Genomic DNA, 22,200 nt, shown 5'->3' on the forward strand with positions numbered 1-22,200 from the left:
CATGGCCTGGCAGTTGGCCTGGCAGTTTGGGTTGGACTGTTCTTATTGGTGCAGTACCAAGGCTGATTTTCAAATGGCTGGTTCCTGTCTGGCATGGTGGGCAAAACAATGATGGACTGCATTGTGACCCAGAGTAATTACCAGTGGCCAAGATTAGTTCAAGCAATCCATCCATCACATTTTTGTTTTCCTCAGTACACCCTTTAAGTGTGACAGGCATTTGGGTCCCTTGTTCACTGTGCCATTGGATCAAAGCTGCTGCCTACTGAAGGGGCCCAAATAGGCCAAAACTCGTCTAGTGTTGCATGTGTATCACCTCAGAGGGGACATGGGCTGGCAGTTCTGGCTGGAATGTTCCTACCAGAGCAAGGCCAGGACTGATTTGCATATGTCAGCTTCCTGATTGAAAAGGCATGCTAGGAAAAAACATGATGTATAGGATTGAAGTGTATCAGTGATCAACTCAAGCAATCCACCCATCATGTTTTTGTTTTTTGAGCTTGTCTTATGCCAAGTTTAACATAAGTAGGGTTTAAGGGCTGAACTGGTAATTTTGTAGCCAGAGGCATAGGCTTGGTTACCACACAAATAAAAAGTCCTGGTGCAGCTACTCCAGGCTGTGGAGTGTGTTTGCTATATGTCACATGTATATCACCTGCATGTTGACCTATCTGTTTGTTTGGTCTTATATGTATTTGTGTGCTCACTGACAAGCGTGATTGAACCTATGGCAGGGATTTTCTACAACTGCCTAATGCATTGCTATGTGACAATGGGGTATGGCCTAATGAATACCTCCTTGTTTTTAACGGTCACTCTGTATATGTCTTGTTTCCTTTGCAGGTCTGATTTTAGATATCATAAGGTATACCATACACTTTGAGGGCATTGTTGCTGCTTACCACTGCTATAACCCCAATCATTGGTAAATTATTTTACATAGTCCTGACAAAGTGCCCAGATCCACAGGGGCTTTACATGGTACGAAACATGTTGACCGATGTTCTCACTTTCCTGTGAGTTGCACCAGATCATTGTCTCCAACACAGCCACCCTTTGTTTTTATTTATAAAAAGAGGTCCCAAGTATTACAACTTTCAGGGTCTCTCTTAGTTAATTTTATACAACACTTACACCAATCTACACACACAGCACCTCCAATTACACTTCATCACAGCATCTTATTTTAAAAGACCTCCAGCAAAGATCCCCCTCGAGAGGCCCGTTGGGTATTGTAGCGCTGGCCCAACAAGGCGATGCCCAATGATGTAGCAAGACACCCATCTGGGTGTGTGAGGGCTCTTGCTTCTGAGCAATCAGATGCCTCCCGATCTGCTTGCTCAGACCCATCCCGACATACTGCTTGTTCTGTTTTCTTTTCTGATTCTTTTAGGAACTGCATATTCCAGTTGTATACCTCTTTCAGGCAGGAGACACCTTCCTCCTTTGTCCATTCTCCGCTCTAGCCCAACCTCAGGAATCCTCCGTCTGTAATAAACATTCAGAAATGGACTCTCACAGTGAAGTGGATGAAGGATTCCCACCTACTCCTGAGGTTTGGTGCTGTGCTGCTGCTTTTGCAGTGGTGTCTGAAGAGGGCCCTCAGCAAGAATTGATGGCTACATGGATGTGGTGGAAAACATCTTTTTGGTTTTAAATTCAATATTTGATTTTTTAAAATGTTTTTATTGGCATTTCAGCAAACTGTTCACAGCAGATGAATATAATTCAAAGTCCATATCAATACTCAGTGTTGAACCGATCATTGTACAGTATGACTGCCCCTGATAGGGGGGCTAACCATTACACTCATACTAGGAATTGAATTGCCAATATTTAGCAACGTTGTCCAACCATAACCCCCCCCCCAAGCTTCCAAAGCTATCTGGTGTAGTAGTGTCAATGCAACCTTAGGTTTTGAGGGCAAGACACACCCACAACTGTATCATGGACCGCCGCTCCCAAGGCCGTCATCCCCTCAGGTACATGCGTTGTGTTCGATGTGGGCATCAGTATTTAATTTATTCTGCATTCAACTGGATCTTTCACCTAAACAAAGTTAACTTGTGGCATATATTATTTTACCAAAACAATGCCTATTTTTTTCATACTTTTTTTGTGATCACTTTCTTTGACATCTGTATTGCTTACATTGCATCTGTGCCTCAGTTCCTGTACTTATCATCCCATGGTTTGCAGAAGGAATGGATGGAGAAGGGGAAAATGAAAAGGGAAGAGACCCTTTTGGCGTTTCTGGCAATTAACCCACTGAGTTCTACTACAGTTTAGTTCTGTCACACTCTGTCTTTGATTCTTTGATTAGCATTTTCAATATTTCCTGTCATTATATAAAGATATAAAGATTTTGAAATAAATTGTTGTTTTGCTTTGCTTTCATTAACAGGCCCACTCATTACTACAACTGTAGTGTCATTAAGAGCTAAAGACAAGGAAGAGTTCTACTCTTTGAACAACAAGGACTGTGCAAGAAGTCATCATGAAATGACCAATTCCCCAAGTAAGTAAGAATCATCTTCTCTTAGATCCACAGATCTCCCCATTGTAATCAAATAAAGTGGGAAACAGTCAGTCCATTATGGGTAAGAAGACAAATACTTAAAGTATCTTCCACAGTCAACCATATTTCTGCTACTGCTACGTGGTTTTCCTTTGGGGATCTGCACTACTGCCCATTGTGTCCTACAGATAGGAAGTAGTAATATGCTTGTTTTCTATTCCCACCTCCATCAGATTGATTGACTTAATTTGATATGATTTAAGAATCAGATTGATTGACTTGATTTTATTTATTTATTTACTATTTGATATGACTACATTTATCTTAGAAGGTGTTAATGTGCTTAGAATATGAGACTCATGTCTCTAAATTTTATTTAAGTATGGTGAGCAACACACAAGTTCAAAACTCCAAATATAAGACAAGTAGTATGTGAGCAATCGTGAGACAGTGAAAGAGGGTGAGGTGGTGTGTAAGAGGTAAGTGAGATATATTGTGGCCTTCGTCTGTAAGTGACTTGGGAAAAAGGCATAAGCTAAACTTTCAGATAAGAGCTGAATTAGTTAGTTTTACGTTTTCTTTTAGTAACACAGCATCTTAGCCACCTCTCAGAGAGAGACTTCAACAGTAGTTGAGCTGCCCCAGAAAAGGATTTTGATGCAGCTCAGAGAGACTGAACTACTTTGCTTGTGTGATTTATAAGGGAGGGAGACTTGTTAACTCATTCTTGTTTGTATCGCCCTAATCATGGAGGTATACAGTTGCTGACAAGATCTGTTCCAGGGGTTTCCCAGCACAGTGAAGAAATTACTTTGGGATTTGTACAACCATGGACCCTGCCAGGTTTTTGTACCTCTGTTTAAGGTTATTTGTTAATGGTTAATGGTTAATGGTTAATGCACAAGCAATCTGTGCATAAGGAAGGAGGGAGACCATGTGTTTAGCCAGAAGGTCAGTGAAGTAAAGGGATGAGTGCCACTGTAAAGAGAGAATTTTAGAAAGTAGTGAAACCCTCATGATCAAAAGAGCTTATCCCGGGACCTTATGTCAAGCTCACCTATGTGTGTTTAACTTGGTAAGGAACCAATAACATTAACATATGAGTAAAGTAGCAAGGAGGGCAAGAGCAACGAATTGCAAATGTGTTATAATACAAAGGAGAGACTTGTTATACGTGAGGCTGGATTAGGTTAGCACTGTTGTGTTGTAACAGGCCTAGGACCTTATTAAAGTGCCACTGGGCACTATATGCAACAGCTTCTAGAAAAAAGGCTGTAGAATGTTCATAGTTTGTCAACATTATAAATGTGTAGCAGAGTGAGCTACACAGATAGTTATATGGATTGAAACTGTTGGTTACACAGACCAACACGCGTGGTGGCGCTATACTTAAAGAGCAACAGTGAGGAGGGAAGGGCAGCACTAAGCTGGGCAGTGAGAAAGACATAAACCACCCAATTAGGCACACACCTATAGGAAGACCCTGTATAAATCAAAACATAAGCTTCAGCTCAGCACAATACTAGGTTCACATGCCAATTCTACAGACTGAACACCATCTCTAGGACAAGGAAAAATGATAAAAAGCTTGTGACAAAGTATAATGATTGACATCAATTGAAGTCAACCGGAGCTCACCATGACCTCTCTGTCTGTTGTCTTCAAAGTGTTCCACCGCCAAACTAATAGGACCATTACTTCTGTGTGGTCTGGTTATTTTGCCATATGGTTCTTATGCACAGCTGTCAATTTGCCTGATTAAGATATCACCAGGCAGTTGGTTCTGGAGTAATATATTATTTTTTATTACAGTAGAGACCCTCATGACATCTTAGATAGCGTCAGCACCTGTGGGTTAGATGACAGAAGGTTTGCATATCCTTAGTGCAATTTTTGACAGACTCTTGCACTAACTGAATACTGTTAAAATAACGTTTGCAATACCCAACCTGGGCTAAAATGACATTGCATGAACCTAGGTTTTTGCACCAGTCGATATCTGATTTGGCGTTTTATCACTAGTCAGTCTATGCAAATGTCACTGTAAAATTGCATTGTACTGGTATAATGTTCCTGGCCGTTGTAGCAAGAACTTCCAGCAAAGCATTTGTCCTCTCAGTACCACTTAATTTTCCTGTATAATCACCAGGGTTTTTCTGCATAGATGGCATCATACCAACTCCATTATGCTTAACTCATCTAGTTAAGTTTCTTCTCCTGCTTCAAAACAAAGCCTACATTTGAATGTACAAGTGTTGCTTAATCGAACCTTTCACACAAGTAAAGGGATGTTTTGCAGTGCTTGCCACTGTTTGGGAATCACTCAATGCAAAATGTCTGATGGTCTCTAGTCTTATTGTCATTTTGTGTAGTAAACAGTTGTGCTATTTACTTCTCTAATACAGAACTGGTGAATTTTGGGAATTTAATTCTGTTTTGTTCCTAAAAGGAGTTATTGCTCCAAGAACCGTGAAACACAGAGTTTGCCATAATTTGTTCTGTGGTTTGGGGTGTGCACAGAGCTTTTTAGAAATCATTAGCTTTCCTTTGTAATAATATTATTTTTGATTGTTTTCTAAAGTCAAATAAATACTGGTTACTGTATAGGTATGCAAATCATCTTACCTTTAACAGTAAAGGTCAGAAGAAAATACACACCTTGCTTTCCTCAAAAGCTATTGATTTGATAAAGTTGCAGCTGCTAACCTTTTAAATGATACATACTCTTTCTGTGTACTGAACCAGATGTTCTCCAAACTGTGGTAAAGGACATATAATGAACACGCATGAGCAATAGGTCTCACCTATGTGAGAGCTATTGGCTTTACCAATGTAATTTAGCGTTGTTGTACAGCAATGTGGCTGCTGTTCAGCATGACCAAATTTTAGTGGTGTGGCTTAGAGTAGAGTGGTGTAGAGGAGAGTGTAATAGAGTGCCATGGAGTGGAGTGGACTGGCACAGAGTTGCGTGGAGTAGAGTGACATTAAGTGGAGTGTCATAGAATAAAGTGAAGTCGTGTAGAGTGGAGTGGTGTACATTAGAGTAGCACAGAGTATAATTGCATTGAGTGGAGTGGTGTAGAGTTACGTGCAGTGGCTTAAAGTAGAGTAGAGGGGCATAAAGTGGGTTGGAGTATAGTAGAGTGGCATGGAGTGTAGTGGCGTAAAATAGCATGCAGTGGAATTATGTACAGTGGGGTACAGTAGAGTGAAGTGTCATCAAGTAGCTAGAGTGAAGTGGCGTAGAGTAGGGTGGCATAGAGTAAAGTGGGGTAGCATAGAGTAAAGTGGTTTAGAGTAGAGATTAGTGATGTATGGTGGCATAGAATGGAGTAGCATAGAGTAGAGTGGTACGTTTGTGGGTGTAGTAACTAAAGGGTCAATAAAGACAGCAGGTAGGGATGAAAGCAACAGCTGTATGCCTGTGTTAACAGTAGGAAAGCAAATAAAAAATAATATATTGGAAAAAGATAAGAATAAACACATGTACATGGTCTATGCTCCAGGAAGGAGGTAACACAAGAAAGGAAGGGAAGCATCCAGGAGCTGCGCAATCGAAAGATTCCAAATGAGAGTGACAACAAAAACAACTAATGGTATCCTGTGGGCAGGTTGAAAGCCCACTGAATTGTATATTATACGTCTTGCAGCACAGCACATACGCTGTGCAGACGAGACCTAAAAATAGATACTTTACTCTCTTTCCTGCATGACAAATTTTAATGAAATATACCCATCTTTCTAAGTTCAATTATTGCTTATCATCTGCAGGGTTGCACAAAACGCAGTAAAACGAGAAAGTGATAACCTTTACAAAAATGATGATATACCTGTGAAAAAAATGTTTAGTTTCAGGTATTTTAGGAGATACTGAGTTTCAAGTGTAGAAGCTCTATTGATGAATTTTCAGAAATAAAGCTATGTTTATTAAATATAATTGTGAGTAATTGTTTCCTATTTTAGATATTTTAAAAATGTGTAGCAGTATGGACAAAAGGCCTAAGTCACATATGATCACCATTCTCTGGCATTATATCTTAGGTATTAGACTTTTAAAAAGTAATTGTGGTGTGAATTAAAAATTGCTGAATTTCAGAAAGCACCTAGAATGTTGTTTAGCACTGTTGCTAAAATACATTTGTCTTATGATTGAAAATCTCAAATACTGTGACTAAATGCATTAGAAAGTGGTATAAAATATTTTGCACATAAGTGTTTAACTTAACTATGTGCTATTACTTATCCGTGGTATACTCTGGCATGCTATAAAAAATTGTGTCATACATGAACACATATTTGAACCGTATGATTTTCCTCGAAATACACATTCCAATTCACATAAACCGTTCATAAAAGAGCACTTCTCTATTTACATGGATCGGTTTTTATCCATCTTAGTGGGAAACTTCTTGTATTTACAAGCATGGAAAAGGCTGGTAAGATATTTTATAAATATTTTCTACTGGAAGTTGTACATCTGGATAAAATTAATATTTTATAAATGGCATAGGTTTTTTTTTATTGAAAGTGCACTGCTAGACCAGGTCTTTTCCCCTTATGTGGCTAAAAAAGTTACATCAGTCCTTTTCGTGTTAGTGTCATTTTTGTGAGAAAGTAGACTCTTTCTAGCATGGTTTCCCCCCATTTTCGGCCTGTTTGTCAGTGTGTTTTTACTGTCTCACTGGGATCCAGTGCTTATGGGTTGTGGCCTACATGTCAGTATATTTTACTGTTTTGTCAGTATGCTTGACTGTGTCACTGGAGTCCTGCTAATCAGAACTCCAGTGCTTATGCTCTCTCTGTTTACAAATTTGTCTCTATAGTCTAGTGACTTCATATTTCACTCCAGATCGGCATACTGGACCCCCCTTATAAGTCCCTAGTATGTGGTACCTAGGTACCCAGGGCATTGGGGTTCCATGAGATCCTTATGGGCTACAGCATTTCTTTTGCCACCCATAAGGAGCTCATACAAACACTTCTTCAGGACTGCCATTGCAACCTGAGTGAAATAGTGTAAGCACTATTTCACAGCCATTTTCACTGCGCCAAGTCACTTATAAGTCACCTATATTTCTAACCCTCAGACCCTAAAGGCTAGGTGCATAGTACCTGTGTGTGAGGGCACCCTGCACTGGTAGAGGTGCCCCCACGTCGTCCAGGCCCATTTCCCCAGACTTCGTGATTGTGGGGATGCCATTATAAGTGTGCACTACATATACGTCAATACATATGTGTAGCTTCTTAATGGTAACCCTGAATATGGCCATGTAAGGTGTCTCAGATTGCGAAATTGTACCCCCAATCTGATTCTGGTATTGGGGGGCCAATTCCATGCACCTGGGAGCTCCACCATGGACCCCCAGTACTGCCATACCAGTCTTCTGAGGTTTTCACTGCAGCCCCAACTGCTGCCACCTCACAGACAGGCTTCTGCCCCCTTGGGACTTGGGCAGCCCAATCCCAGGAAGATAGAACAATGCATTTCTTTTGGGACAGGGGTGTTACACCCTCTCCTTTTGGAAATAGGTGTTACAGGTATGGGAGGGGTTTCCTCCCAGAGCCTCTGGAAATGCTTTGAAGGGCACAGATATTGCCCTCCTTGCATAATCCAGTCTACACCGGTTCAGGGACCCCCAGTCCCCGCTCTGGCACAAAACTGGACAAAGGAAATGTAAGTGACTACTCCCCTGTCCTTCACCACCCCAGGGGTGGTGCCCAGAGCTCCTCCAGAGTGTCCCTGGGATTTGCCATCTTGGATTCCAAGGTGTTGGGGTACTCTGGGAGCAGATACACTACAAACCATCTGATTGGCCACTGCCAGCAGGTGCCTTCAGAGACTCCTCCTGATAGGTCCATACCTGGTTAGGTGACCAATCCCCCTCTGAGGGCTATTTAGGGTCTCTCCTGTGGGTGTTTCTTCGGATTCGGTTTTGCAGGACTCCAGCAGGCATCTTCTGCAACCTCTGCTTCACCTTCTCCCATCGGATCAACCGCAGAACTGCTCCAGGAACCCTATAACTGCAGCAAAGTATCCAAGAAGGCTACTGCAACTCTGTAACGCCAGCTCCTGCCAGCAACTGCAACAGTTTCCAGGTTGTGCATGCTCCGAGGACTGCCTCTCTTCATCCTGAACCAGAAGGACCGAAGGAATCTCCCGTGGAGTGACGGAGTCACTTCCCTGCTTCATCAGGAACCTCTCTGCAGCGACGACCGGTACTCTGAGTGGATCCTGGAACACAGGTGGTGGACCGAAGTGACCCTGAATGTTCAAAGTTCCAGCTGTCCAAATTTGGTGGAGGTAAGACCTTGCCTCACCGAACCAGACAGTACCCATGTGCACCGCGTGTTGCAGCTCCTAGGGCTTCTGTGCGCGTCTCCAAGGAATCCCTCATGCACAGCGTAGCCCAGGTCCCCAGCACTCGATCTTCGATGTTCAGCTCTCTGAGTTGTTCTCCGGTGGCGTGGGATCCCTTTGTGTAGTGCTGTGATGACCGAGGTTTGCAACTCCTTTGTCCCCGTTTCCTGGGACTCCTGTGGGTGCTGCCTGGTCTTCTGAGGACTCTCTGGAGTGCTGAGAGGCCCCTCTGTCTCCTTAGTCTGAGTTGAGACCCCAGGTCCCTCCTGGGGCCAGGCAGCCCCTTTTCCCGCAAAACACGTCTTTTGCGTGAGCTAAGGCGTGTTGGCGGAATCCAGCCTGCATTCTTCTACTCGACGTGGAACATCTCTTGCACCAAGCAGGGACCCGCAGCTGTCTTCTTTGGTGCATCTCTGACTTTTTCTTCTAGCCAGAGAATCCACTTTTGCATCTTCATCCAGGTTAGCAGGGGCTCCTGTTATTCCTGGACTGTTCAGCTGGCCTTGGACTTGGTCTCCTCTCCCCGCAGGTCTTCAGGTCCAGGAATCCATTGTTGGTGTCTTGCAGTCTTGCTTGGTTTTTGCATAATTCTTTATCACGACTTTGTCTGTTCTGAGGAAACTTGCTGTACTTTACTCCTGTTTTCCTGGGCTCTGGGTTGGGGTATTTTACTTACCTTTGGTGTTTTCTTACACTCCCAGCACCCCTCTAAACACTACACTTGCCTAGGTCAGAAACCGACATTTGCATTCCACTATTTTAGTATGTGGTTTGTGTTCCCCTTAGGCCCATTGCAACCTATGGTGTTTTTCACTGTTTGCACTATTTTATGACTGTTTACTTACTCGATTTTGGTTACTAGTGTATATTTTGTGTATAATACTTACCTCCTAAGGGAGTATACCCTCTGAGATATTTTTGTCTTTGTGTCACTAAAATAAAGTACCTTTATTTTTGGTAACACTGAGAATTGTCTTTCTTGTGTGTAAGTTCTCTGTGACTACAGTGGTATTGCAAGAGCTTTGCATGTCTCTTAGTTCAGCCTTGGCTGCTCTGCCTACAGCTACCTCTAGACAGCCTGGCTTCTAGACTCTGCCTACATATCACTAATAAGGGATAACTGGACTTGGTATAATGTGTAAGTACCTTAGGTACCCACTACAAACCAGGCCAGCCTCCTACGGGTTTGCACTATTTTCACTTGGCCAGTGATAGAAAATCATCTGAATCCCACAAGAGATGCTCTGTATCTGTGAGAATCTAGAGAAGCTAGGTGGAACAAAATCACTAGTGGGTTTTCTACTGAATTTAGCCCTCCCTTTAAAAATCAGGGTTTAAAAAAAATATTACTGAAATTTGAATCAGAAACTAAATGTATGTGGAGCCTGAGAGTCTTTCATATACTGTCAACAACATATTACTTGAAGAGTTACAAGGTTAATGAAGAATCTGAATACCTTCCAAAAGCGGGATGGTGAGGATAACAAATTTATGCAATACAGAAAATATTTAATATTTCTCTTGTTATTACAGGTGATACAAAGACTGACCCAGAGCTTCTACTTAGAATAAGGAAAAAGGAAAACCTACACCTTACAAAATCACTGTCCTCAGAAAGAAAAGAAATAACTAATGGCCAAGGCGCGGGTGAGGAAGGGGTGTGGTTACAGTGCTGCTCTAGTTCTAAGTTCAAACATGTTAGAAGCATCATGCATGCTCCTTGTACACCAAGAAGTAATGTACGCCATCAGCCATGTAAATATGGTGTAATCCACTTCATTTCAATTACCATAACATCTGGCTCTGGTATATACTGGAAGGGTTGGAAATATGAACTGTGGAGCACAAGGAAAATTGTATTATAACAGCTGAGTATGAAACAATCAGCTGTCTAGTTCAGCCAGGGAATAATGCATACAAATCCCTAAAATTGTAGGGGTTAGAGACCTTCATTATTCCTTGTTTGCGTATATCAATTTCTAGGAGATAACATATGTTACACCCAAGCTAATCTTCTATGGAGGATAATGTCCAGATTGTTTTTTAAAGTTTCAGGCACACAATATTAGCATATTTTCCAAGGCAAATTACTACCTACATTGTTGTAGTGTAGAGCATTGGACTGTACCAGTAATTAAATCTGGTGGGTAAAAGACAGAGGTATGCCCAGGACAGCCACTGAAAATAAAATGTTTGAATCAGTAAAAGCTGATGATGACGCCTGCAGAGAGGGATATACTGTGAAACCCAAGGGGAAGAAGAAAAAGTGAGATTTTCTAAGGAGAGAACGTGATAGATACCCACGAGAAACAGAGAATTGCCAGGGAAAGAAGGGAAATTGGGGGAGGAAAACCGAGGTGGGCAAGAAAATTAGAATATAAGAGAAAGTAAAAAGGTAATGAGAATGGAACAGAGAGTGGTTGTGAAAAACAGTAAATCAGAGAAATTGGGAGATAGAAAAGGAATGAGGGGTTTGTTGTGCACTTGTGCACCTTCAGGACCATTTTTGTACTTCTCAGGGTACAAGGTAAAAAATCAATTTCCAGTTAAGAGAGAAAAAGGCAAATATGCTTAAGGATCAATACACATGGAGAGAGGATAAGGGAGAAGGAGGGACAAATATGGAGGAACACACCGTACTTAGCTCCCTATTTCTATAACTCAAAGTACACCAGAAAGTACGGGGTTCTCTAAAGAGGGCGTCGCGGGTACCAGCGTAGCCCTAAGTTGTACGTGTTCCTATTTGGAAGGGTAATGTCAGTGAAATGTCAGTAAGTAACTGCAGAGTGCATGCGCGGGGAGAGACACCGGGGGGAGTTCCTTTTACGGACTAGGTGGTCTCACACACTATATAGTGTCATGCTTCATCATTTGACCACCTAGACCTACCCAGGTAGGACAGTGCCACCTGGGCGGACTCAACCTCACTGTTAAAGGAACAGGAGGGAGTGCGTAAATAAACTTGTTTCTGGAAAGATCGGGATCCAGCTAATCTAGTGAAAAAATTAAAAACACCTAAGCAGACACCTGTGAGGAGTGACAAATTTAATGGTGGTGTCTGATTGGTGTAGTTAAAACAGGGGCTGGGACACCTCTGTGAGGATAAGGACTCACAGGGTCACCTAACTAATAGCCAACATGTTTCTGCCCTCAGAAGTGAGCCAATAGAGGTCTCGGGGCATTCGTCAGGGCCTAGGATCCCTACGTCTCACGTTGGAGGAAATTTACTCTATGTGAAGGTCAAAGAGTGTGAAGTAAAAGGTCTACCTTACCCAAGGAATTACCTTGAGGCGGCCTATGGGGGATAAACAAACAATTAGAACAATAGTGGCACACGACACTGCAAAAACCAACCAACTACACACGTGTCAAGGGGATGCATTCATGCACATAACACATATGTTCATAATAGGCAATATTCATGCGTAGAGTGACCAAGTGTAAATAAGACAGTCCACAGTGTTTCTGCATCTTTATAATTTCAAAGGGCCCAGTAACTACATTTCCCAGCGGCCCCGCACGGAGCGCGAGGCTTCCGGTTGTGACGCTCGGGCCGGAAACTTCCGGCCCGGGCCCCACCCGAGCACTCGCACGCATCCATGCCGGCGCCCCGGCTCAGCTGGGGTGACCGTAATGACGGGGACCACATCGAGGCTAGAAACGCACCTAAAGGCCCGCGGCGGTGATTCACTGCACATAATCTCTAATTACCGCCCTAATAGGGCGCACCTGGAACATCAAGCAGCCTTAAAAAGGCAGTTTTCCTTCAGCCACTTGTTCCAAGCGGTCCAAGGAGAGGACGGTATAGGCGCACGGCGAGCGCCCCCTTTGATGTAGTGAGTGACTGAATGGATTACAGGCAGCACAGATAAGACTTCTCTTCTTCCTCTCCCCCCCTTCCCTCTATTATTTTTTACTTTCTATCTGTTATTCGACTACTAATTGTAGCCATCCCTTGTTACTACTTTACTCATTATGCAGTATCTTTTTATTTAGTAATGACAGTGGGTTCCTAGTGGGAACCCCGCCGCTAGTCCTGTTCTCCCCTGCATTTGTACTGGTTACACCTGTTCCCTTCCCTTCCTCACCTTGTCTTTGTGTCCATCTCTTTCTGTGTTTCTCCTTAGTGTTTGACTATAAGGGGACACTCCCCCTCCGGGATACCAGAGGCTAGTAGCCTCTATGAAAGGGTAAGAGTTGTAATTCCCTGCAGTGGTAGGACTGTCCACATGTATAGTTAGATGTACCCACTTGGTCACTGTACGCATGAATATTGCCTATTATGAACATATGTGTTATGTGCATGAATGCATCCCCTTGACACGTGTGTAGTTGGTTGGTTTTTGCAGTGTTGTGTGCCACTATTGTTCTAATTGTTTGTTTATCCCCCATAGGCCGCCTCAAGGTAATTCCTTGGGTAAGGTAGACCTTTTACTTCACACTCTTTGACCTTCACATAGAGTAAATTTCCTCCAACGTGAGACGTAGGGATCCTAGGCCCTGACGAATGCCCCGAGACCTCTATTGGCTCACTTCTGAGGGCAGAAACATGTTGGCTATTAGTTAGGTGACCCTGTGAGTCCTTATCTTCACAGAGGTGTCCCAACCCCTGTTTTAACTACACCAATCAGACACCACCATTAAATTTGTCACTCCTCACAGGTGTCTGCTTAGGTGTTTTTAATTTTTTCACTAGATCAGCTGGATCCCGATCTTTCCAGAAACAAGTTTATTTACGCACTCCCTCCTGTTCCTTTAACAGTGAGGTTGAGTCCACCCAGGTGGCACTGTCCTACCTGGGTGGGTCTAGGTGGTCAAATGATGAAGCATGACACTATATAGTGTGTGAGACCACCTAGTCCGTAAAAGGAACTCCCCCCGGTGTCTCTCCCCGCGCATGCACTCTGCAGTTACTTACTGACATTACTCTTCCAAATAGGAACACGTACAACTTAGGGCTACGCTGGTACCCGCGACGCCCTCTTTAGAGAACCCCGTACTTTCTTGTGTACTTTGAAATATGCTTAAGGGTCAATAAAAAACAACAGAACAAAACTGAAAGAAGTGAGTAAGCAATCAATAGGATTAAAAAATAATAATAATAATAATAGCAAGGATATGCAAATTCCAACAGTTTCACATTACATTTCAGTCATCATTCTCAAATACATTTTCTTCATTTATTTGTTTTATTGATAAAGGACATGCCTCCCACCAATTTCTTGTGGTTTTTAGTGAAACACAGTTTCCGGTTTATTGTTTTTGACTTAACTTGCCATGAATCACAGGAAGAAAGAGCCCGTCTTCCCTGCACAGACCCGCCCCTGATTTCCACTCTCCAGGCTCCTTGGTCCCACTGCTTGGTCCCACTGCTGTCACCCATCCAGATCTGATGTTTCTTATTCCTGGTTTCCCCTTCTCGGTCACTAGGTCCTGATTCTTCTCTCTCCGATTTTACGTCGCAAATCCAGGGATTCCCTCAGGAGAAACAGTACAAAGGCCAGTTCTGTAAAGTTAAAATTAGTTGTGACGCAGATCACGAGTGATGTGCCCCGTGTTTAGCGATACCACCATTGTACACAAAATCCTTCCCCTGTCCCTCCGTAATCTCTTCGCTGGACTACCACCAGCGACGGATTACTCGCCACAAACCAATTCTGGCTACATGTAGTTGCATCTTCTCCGGGGGTCTTCTGGCTCCCTGTGCCTCACACACAGGAGGAGTCTCGGCCTTCTCACTTCATAGTGTCGCTTCAGTTCCTGGACTTCTTATCCTGTTCTTCGCACTGGTTTTCACCGATTTGTCATCTCGTTCTCCTTGGCTCTGGCAGCGTTTTAGCATCCTCTCCTTGCTGCCCCTTCCTCCGAACTTCCAGGTTCCAACACTGAATGCACCATTGTATCCCCGGCTTCCTTTTATACCGTCTACCCATCCTACACGCTTTTCGGGGTTTTAGAGGTCACTGTCGCCTGGTGCTGTCCTCTTTGTAGTACTCCAGTTCTCCCCAAGACAGCGCACTAAAACCACAAGGCTTCCTGGCACTAAAAAGTTGAAACAACATTCATAGGAGAAATAAAAAGAAGCAAAGCATAAAAGAAAACAAATGTGTTTCCGCTTATGATCTAACTAGCAGAAGTGCAAGGATTTTAAACCTATACGGACGTGTAGATAACTTCCCTGCGCTTTTAGCTCCAATGGCAGAGCAACACCACAAATTATGAGGCATGAATGCTGCACACGTGACAATATATTTCTCCTTTCAAAATCGTACACCCCTGTTTTTTAATGTCAAACATATACATTTACATATAAGCCTTTTCCTGGTTACCTATATAATATGATGCATCACAGTCTTTGAATGTTTATCCTATTGAATGGAATGCATGTGATTTCGGCTTACTGTCTATGTTGTACCCGCTTTCCTGTGAAAACCCCTAAATGTGTATTCTTTTTGTAACCTCTATTCTTCCCAAGCTAATGAAAATAAAATTGGGGAAAGTAGCACACGTTAAAGTAAAAAACACATTTTTGATAGGAGATATGTTAAACAGGGTACAAACAGAAGACGCTTGCACCTCAAGAAGAAACATGGCAAATGAAAAATATAAAAAGGCAAATACTAAGGGCCTCTTTTTGAGTGTTCAGAATCCGTACCTGGTAAGTCAGCACCCCCAGATTAAATGTTAGTAGGTGTCCTGTTAACTCCGTTTTTGTGATCCTGTCAACTCCTGTGGTGCAGACTTAGTGGGTGTGATGAGTGGAAGGGACCTTGAGGTTACAATGAGAAATACATAAATACTGGGTGAGTATGATTCACCAGTTATCAGCCACTACTCCCCGAGTCTCCCCCATAGTCTAAAGTAGAGTGTGTAAATAAGACAGTCCACAGTGTTTCTGCATCTTTATAATTTCAAAGGGCCCAGTAACCCCCGGTAACTGGCACATCAGAATTAACAGACCACTCGTAATGAGAGCTTCAAATTGAGACAGAGTGAAAGACTGAAAGCTGAATCGAAAGATCAATACGAAGAAAGAGTTACACATAGCAATGCTAGAATAAATAAATTACCAATTAAAATGTTACTGTTTTAGGTAAGTTCTGGGTTGGTCTAATTTACTGCTGTGCACGCCCTTGAGGAATGGTACAGATATTAATTGAGCGTCCTTCCAGCCAATTCCACCTTCTGGTTTGCTGCTACTTCACATGCTGCAAGCATACATCCAGTAAAGCAGAGTGGAATGGTTTCCAATAAGAACGAAAACTAGACATAGAATAAATATTGTCTGTAGGACACAGTTACATAGACAGCCATAATGCATAGGAGGCATGGAGCTTGCGATTGCAAGTGATCTGTCATCCTCTATGCAATGGAGGCATTTAGTGGCAAGCATCATTTTTAGCACGTTCCTATATCCTGTAGGTAAAGTCCATTTACATGGGCTCTATCCTCAGGCACTATTTTTGGTGCTGTCCACTGCCAGATTAGTGAACCAGCAGAGACTAAGCTAGATCTGCCAAAAATAAGATTATTTTCTGTTTGTTCCACCGATGGTGGCTGTTGGGGCCTTGGGGACTCTACTTGAGTGGGGTGACGCGGATATCCTTCTGCTCCTGCTTCCCTTGGAGTAGACCGTACCATCCCTTACATGGATGTTGCTGTAAGTACTGCTTGTTTTGTGGTACTTGAAAACAATTCTAGGAAATGCTCTGCTAGAACTCTCTTTTCTCCAATGTGTTACATGGAAGTGGCTGCTTCAGCAGAGATGGCTGTCAGCACGCACTATCCCAAAAACTATACAAATCAGTCACTCTAGACTGCTATTTTCAATACTGAGGCCACAAATGTTTTTATTTGAAAACATGAAAAGAGGGTCTTTGGGTTCTCGCAACCAAAGCACCAATTGATGATATTTTGACAGACTGAGACCAGGAGCAACTCTCAAAAGGTGACTCATTTGAGTTTCAAAAGGGTAAATGTTCAGGTATGAATTTAAATATTGTATTGTCTGTTTTTCATTGCAGCTGACACAATCACCAGCCATGATGTAATATCTAAAATAAACAGACATGACAACCCACCACTGATAAACCCATCACACTCAGAGAAAAAGGAAACAAAGGACTGCAGGAGTGCAGGTGGGTGCGAAGGCCTTTATAGCTGCTAAACAATACACGCAATGGCTTCCACCCTCTGCTTCTATACTGCAAATACTGCTGACCAAAGAAAAATAACACGCTGTCCCACAAAGGACATATGTGGGTTAACATTCAGAATAGTACAGAAAGAAAAGTATTGAAAGTGTGCAGGGCAAAGAAAGCATGTAGTAGAATTGTTAAAGGTCCATATACCCTTGTCAGATACATTTGATAGTAGTATTAATGAGAATAATAGCTTGTTTCGTATAGCCCTTAATTCTATCATTTGTGCCATTTCTAAGCACTACATATATCAGGTGGTGCTATTACCGAATTTAATAAACCTCGAAGAAGCAGGAACATATCTAAATGACCGGTCCTGGCCAGGTGAAATGTCAGATGTTCAATGTGGATTTTGTTCATTTCTTACTGAGAAAAAGCATGCTAACAGTGTTGGTTAGGAATTCATGAAATATTAATAATTCTTCACTCTCCTGCACCCATTACCATTTCCAGTGTGTCCCACTGAAATTCCATTCCTCGGGAACAATGGCTGTTTGAGGAAAGAAGAAGAGCCGGTTTCAATTTTTATTGACCATCTCGGAGAAGAAATCGGTGAAAGCAGCACCGACCCCAGTGCAGGTAGGTCTCCCACAGTTCTGGGTCTATTTCTGAATGACCCTTTTACCAGATGAAAAGATAATGTTAAGTTGCAAAGTATCTTATATAGTGCAACATCCACCCTTTCAAAAACCTCTTGATTGTGTTTGGCAATTAATCGCGGAGAAGAGTTCTCCCAAAACGGATGGTTCTCCAAGAGCAGATTAGGTCTCCAGACCCTCAGTCTCAGCCTTTGTCTCTGTGTGCATACTCCTATTTTCTAGAATGATGATGCCTGAATCTGAGAACGTTCATCCCTAAAAATTTATTGTTTATTTCTTGGTCCTCTTGTTTGACATTTTGGAAGTACGCTTTGGTACGTTTGGTTGTTGGAAATAGTTGTGTATTCCCACTTTCTTTCACCATGTTCTCCTTTTCTGCTATATGTGGGTATCCAACCAGTGCAGATTACTGGCTTGTATCATACTTGACCATGATCTAGCATGATAAATATCTGCTACATTATTGCATTAAATGGATCTTAAAAGCGATGTATTACTTAGTAACTTAGAAAACATAGCTCATCGTCTCTCATTTTTGACATTGCTGGGAAATGGTCGGTCATTTGTTATAAAGGACCGTAAGGTAACTTTTACTTTTCATGTGTTCAGTATTGTATCAATACTTGCATCAGACTGCAATCTCATTGTGTTTAGAAGGAATATGCCCTAATACCCTAATGAGAATAGGCCTAACCTCCTACCTAAAGGAGAGCTGGGTTTGCTAAACCTAATCTGCCAAAGCCGTGTCCCTGAGAGGAGCCCCCAACCCTCGTTACCTTGGAATGAGGTCTCTATCTCAGACTCCGTAGGGACACGAAGACTGGGTCAGCGTCAAGACGACTGCAGCATCGGTATCAGTGATGATGGCGATGCCCTCTGGTCGGAATCCCTCTGATTATCTGTCTAAAAGTGTGATGTATTTATACAGATCTACAAGGTCCCCTGACGTAGGTGTATTCCAAAACAATAGATAACAGGCATGCTTGGGACGGCAATTAATATCAACAATCCCTCGAAAGTATAGAGAGGGAAAATCCCTAAGTGTGAACACCTACTGTTTGTTTGTCTTTCGCGCTTGATCTTGACACCTTGGCGCAGTGACACTGATAATAAAACTCATAACAAGTGGCTTAACTATAAACAAGGCAGCCATCTTAGAGGAAATAAATAATTAAATGAGCTAAGACAGAGCAAGCTAAGTAGGTTAAAAGTCACTAGGTGACGGGGGCACGAGTTTACAAGCCTACGGCTAAGCTAACTCCTGTTATCCCATTAAAACAAACTAGGATTCACTACACCCTCCCCATTGCCGTAACAGGTATGACAAAGGTATAGGAACCCAAAAACGCTAAAAAAACTGCTTCTGAACTAAAAAGCCAAAGGAAAAAACAAGCTAAAAAAAAAACTAATAATAAAAATCGCTGTGTGTGAAAACACGGTAAAACAAGGCTGTCTAAAAAACACATACAGAGATGTTAATATCAACTATGACAAGTACAGCAAACGTCTATTATAATTGCATAATTTGGAATCGGGAATGGTAAGCAAATTCATCAAATTATGTGTTATACACAGGATCTTGAAGAATGTCATCGAAGTCACCAGTCAAGGACCTCAAAAGTGAGTCAACATCGTCCGAAGTGAAGTCTAGTGCTGGGCGGACAAACGGATCCACAGAGCAGAAGTGAGCCATATTCACTGGTGCATCGATACTTGCTGCAGTGTCCTCATCCATGTTAGATCTTATAACGGAAGGCTCATAGGTGGCCTCGCGGAGCAACCTCAGTCTCAAGGGGCATGACCGTGTATGAACCCTCATCGGGGATATCAGCAGTTCGTGGTCCACAGGAGATGTCGGTGCAACAGCAAGACAGACCATAGGCATATGCTCAAAGAGACACGATATGCAGCGGAAGACCGGTTGTACACACCAGAGAAGTGGCCGGAATGACAACGACCAGTCAAGCTCCAGTTCCACCAGCAAAGGTGTACCGAAGATCCGAACCATGAGCTCACGGCACAGTGGAGTTGGCGGGAGCGGCTCCATTGCTCTGCGTTGCTGGAAAGAAACAACCACCGCGAATCAGAAGAAATAGCAGTAGTAATCCGCCAATCCAATCCAAAATAATTGGAAAGCCACCAAACACACTTGAAAAGAGAGAATGGATGGCTGATGGGATGACTCCAAAGACAGTCTGGGAGATGGACACAAAACCAGACCCGACAGCCTTAAAGAAATGAACAATCCCAGCGGTGCTTGAAGCATTGAATATTCTGGATACCAACTCTCCAAAGTGTTTGGGGAAATCATATTTAAAAGGGATTGTTTCTGATGGATACAACTACCTGTGGATTCCTCACCTAATGAATACTCCCATGGCGCCAGCATTTGACGGAAATCTTCTTACTAGTCTCTGCACGTCGACGAGGACGTCACTTTAGCCCACGCGACGCCGTCTGACGTCATACAGGCAATAAGAAGTCCTCGCCGACGTGCCGATGACAGTTCCCTTTTTTCCGTGCATTCGAAACGGTTATCTTCGAGGGAGTTACTGTTACCTTCGTGGTTACAGTGTATTGTCTGCTGCGTAGTCTTCTCTGCGGTAACAATGTCTCAGAGGAAGTCGGGTTTCAAGCCCTGTCGAGAGTGTGGGGGCAAGATGTCAGTTACAGATCCTCACTCCGACTGTCTATGGTGTTTGAGCTCCGACCACGACGTCTCGACTTGCGATTCATGTCAACACATGAATCCGAAGGCCCTCAAAGAGCGCGAGGCCAAGTTATTCATGGCAAAGTCAAAGAAGAAGGAGAAACATCATAAGAAGTCTTCTTCGCCAAGGTCTCACCGGCGTCATCGAGACTCCCGGCGCCGTAGAGACTCACGACGCCACTCCAGCAAGGAGTCTCGTTCGAGGTCACCTTCGGCTCGGCGTCGGAGGACTTGGGAGGTCAGCCCCACGGTCACGCCGCATCCATCGACGCCGTTGCCCTCTCCGGCGTCACCGACTTCACCTGGTCAGGCGTCAGTGATTGAGGTGGTGCAGCCTCTTGTGTTTTCTCCGGCGTCGCAGACGTCGAGGCCGGCGTCGGGGTCGCCCTCGATCCAGGCACCCCAGTATCCGGCTTTTCCCACTCCTGGAGCCGATAGTACCGCGTTTCTTAATGCGATGTATACCATCTTTCAGCAGATGGCTCCAGGAGCTGCTCCGGCTGGTCCTTCGGGGCCCTTGGCCTTTTCGTTGGGTGATCCTGCGCCTCTTCGGCCGGCACCCTTTATGCCCTTTCTCCCTTTTGGGAATGTGGGCTCGGCGCCGGTGCCGGCGTCGGTGGCCGCTCCGGTGGCTTCGGATGTTTCGGCCCCGGAGGTTGCCCCTCCGTCGAAGTCAGGATTTTGCCCTGTGACTCCGGTTGGTCCATCGGCTCCTGCCTCGGCGCCGAAGCTGCCTGTGGCGCCGGACGCGGCGTCAGATGCTTCTGGAGATCGGCGCCGTTCTTCGACGTCGGCGGAGGCCATGTCGACTCCGCGTATCGAGGAGAGACTTCATTCGAGGAGGCGTGCTCTCCGTCTTTTAGAAGAGCAAGAGTACCAGCGAGTCCTAGAGGAGGGAGAGATTGAGGACTCTGGAGACGGACTGCATGGTCTGGATACAGCCAGTGGGCTGGACACTTCCCCTGAGTGGGACCTTTCATCTCCAGGGGAATATACGGAGGAGGCTGCTTCCTTTCATGCTGTGGTGAGGAAGGCAGCGAGCTTTTTGGACCTGCCTTTGCCGGTGGCAGAGGCAAAGCAGAATTTGCTGACAGAGGTATTGCATCCGGCCTCTGCTGCAGCTGAGCCTCTCTTGCCATTTAATGAGGCTTTGCTGGATCCGGTGTTGGAGGTGTGGAAGAAGCCGGTGTCTTCCTCGGCCGTTCATAGGGCTGTGGCCAGGAGGTATCGAGCTGCACCATCTGACCCTGGCTTTCTCTCTAGACACCCTACGCCGGAGAGCTTGGTGGTGCAAGCCTCCTGTTCCTCAAAGTCAGCGCCTGGTTCCTTCCCGACGGTGCCTGGAGACAGAGACTCCAAGAAACTGGATGCGCAGTCCAAGAAAATATTTTCGTCATGCAGTTTGGCGTTGAAGGCCACCAACGCCACGTGCATTCTGGGGAGGTACATCCATGCGCTGATGGATGATATTTCGTCTTCATTCACGGAGCTTCCCCAGGGTCTTTTGGATGTGGTCTCGGACGCCCAGGCTGCCGCGACCCAGATTATCCAGTCTGGGCTGGACACGACCGACTCGGTGGCCAGGGCGATGGGCACGGCTGTGGTGGCAAGAAGACAGGCCTGGCTCCGAAACTCAGGGTTCTCTGCGGATGTGCAGTCGACCCTGCTGGACCTCCCGTTTGATGGGGACAGACTGTTTGGAGCCAAGGCAGATTCAGCCTTGGAACGATTTAAGGAGAGCAGAGCCACAGCCAAATCGTTAGGACTGCAAGCTCCTTCTTCCTCTGCCTCTTCTAGAGTTTTCAGGAGGTTTC

At 44.1% G+C, this 22,200-nt stretch overlaps 1 protein-coding gene across 5 annotated transcripts in view; it reads left to right on the top strand.

Moving 5' to 3' along the window:
* The window catches only part of LOC138298898 (zinc finger protein 37A-like), a 152,040-nt gene that overhangs the window by 70,356 nt on the left and 59,484 nt on the right, over nt 1–22,200 (top strand). For 2 of the 5 annotated variants that reach the window (XM_069236915.1, XM_069236911.1), the window contains exons 3-6: nt 2,405–2,518; nt 10,410–10,523; nt 16,901–17,014; nt 17,531–17,656. In XM_069236915.1, the coding sequence (XP_069093016.1) occupies nt 2,405–2,518; nt 10,410–10,523; nt 16,901–17,014; nt 17,531–17,656 (468 nt within the window). The remainder of the gene's footprint in view (nt 1–2,404; nt 2,519–10,409; nt 10,524–16,900; nt 17,015–17,530; nt 17,657–22,200) is intronic. The other 3 variants (XM_069236913.1, XM_069236912.1, XM_069236914.1) reach the window with 3 other exon arrangements.

This window comes from Pleurodeles waltl, chromosome 1_2, assembly GCF_031143425.1.
Source record: "Pleurodeles waltl isolate 20211129_DDA chromosome 1_2, aPleWal1.hap1.20221129, whole genome shotgun sequence".
NCBI classification, from domain to species: Eukaryota; Metazoa; Chordata; class Amphibia; order Caudata; family Salamandridae; genus Pleurodeles; species Pleurodeles waltl.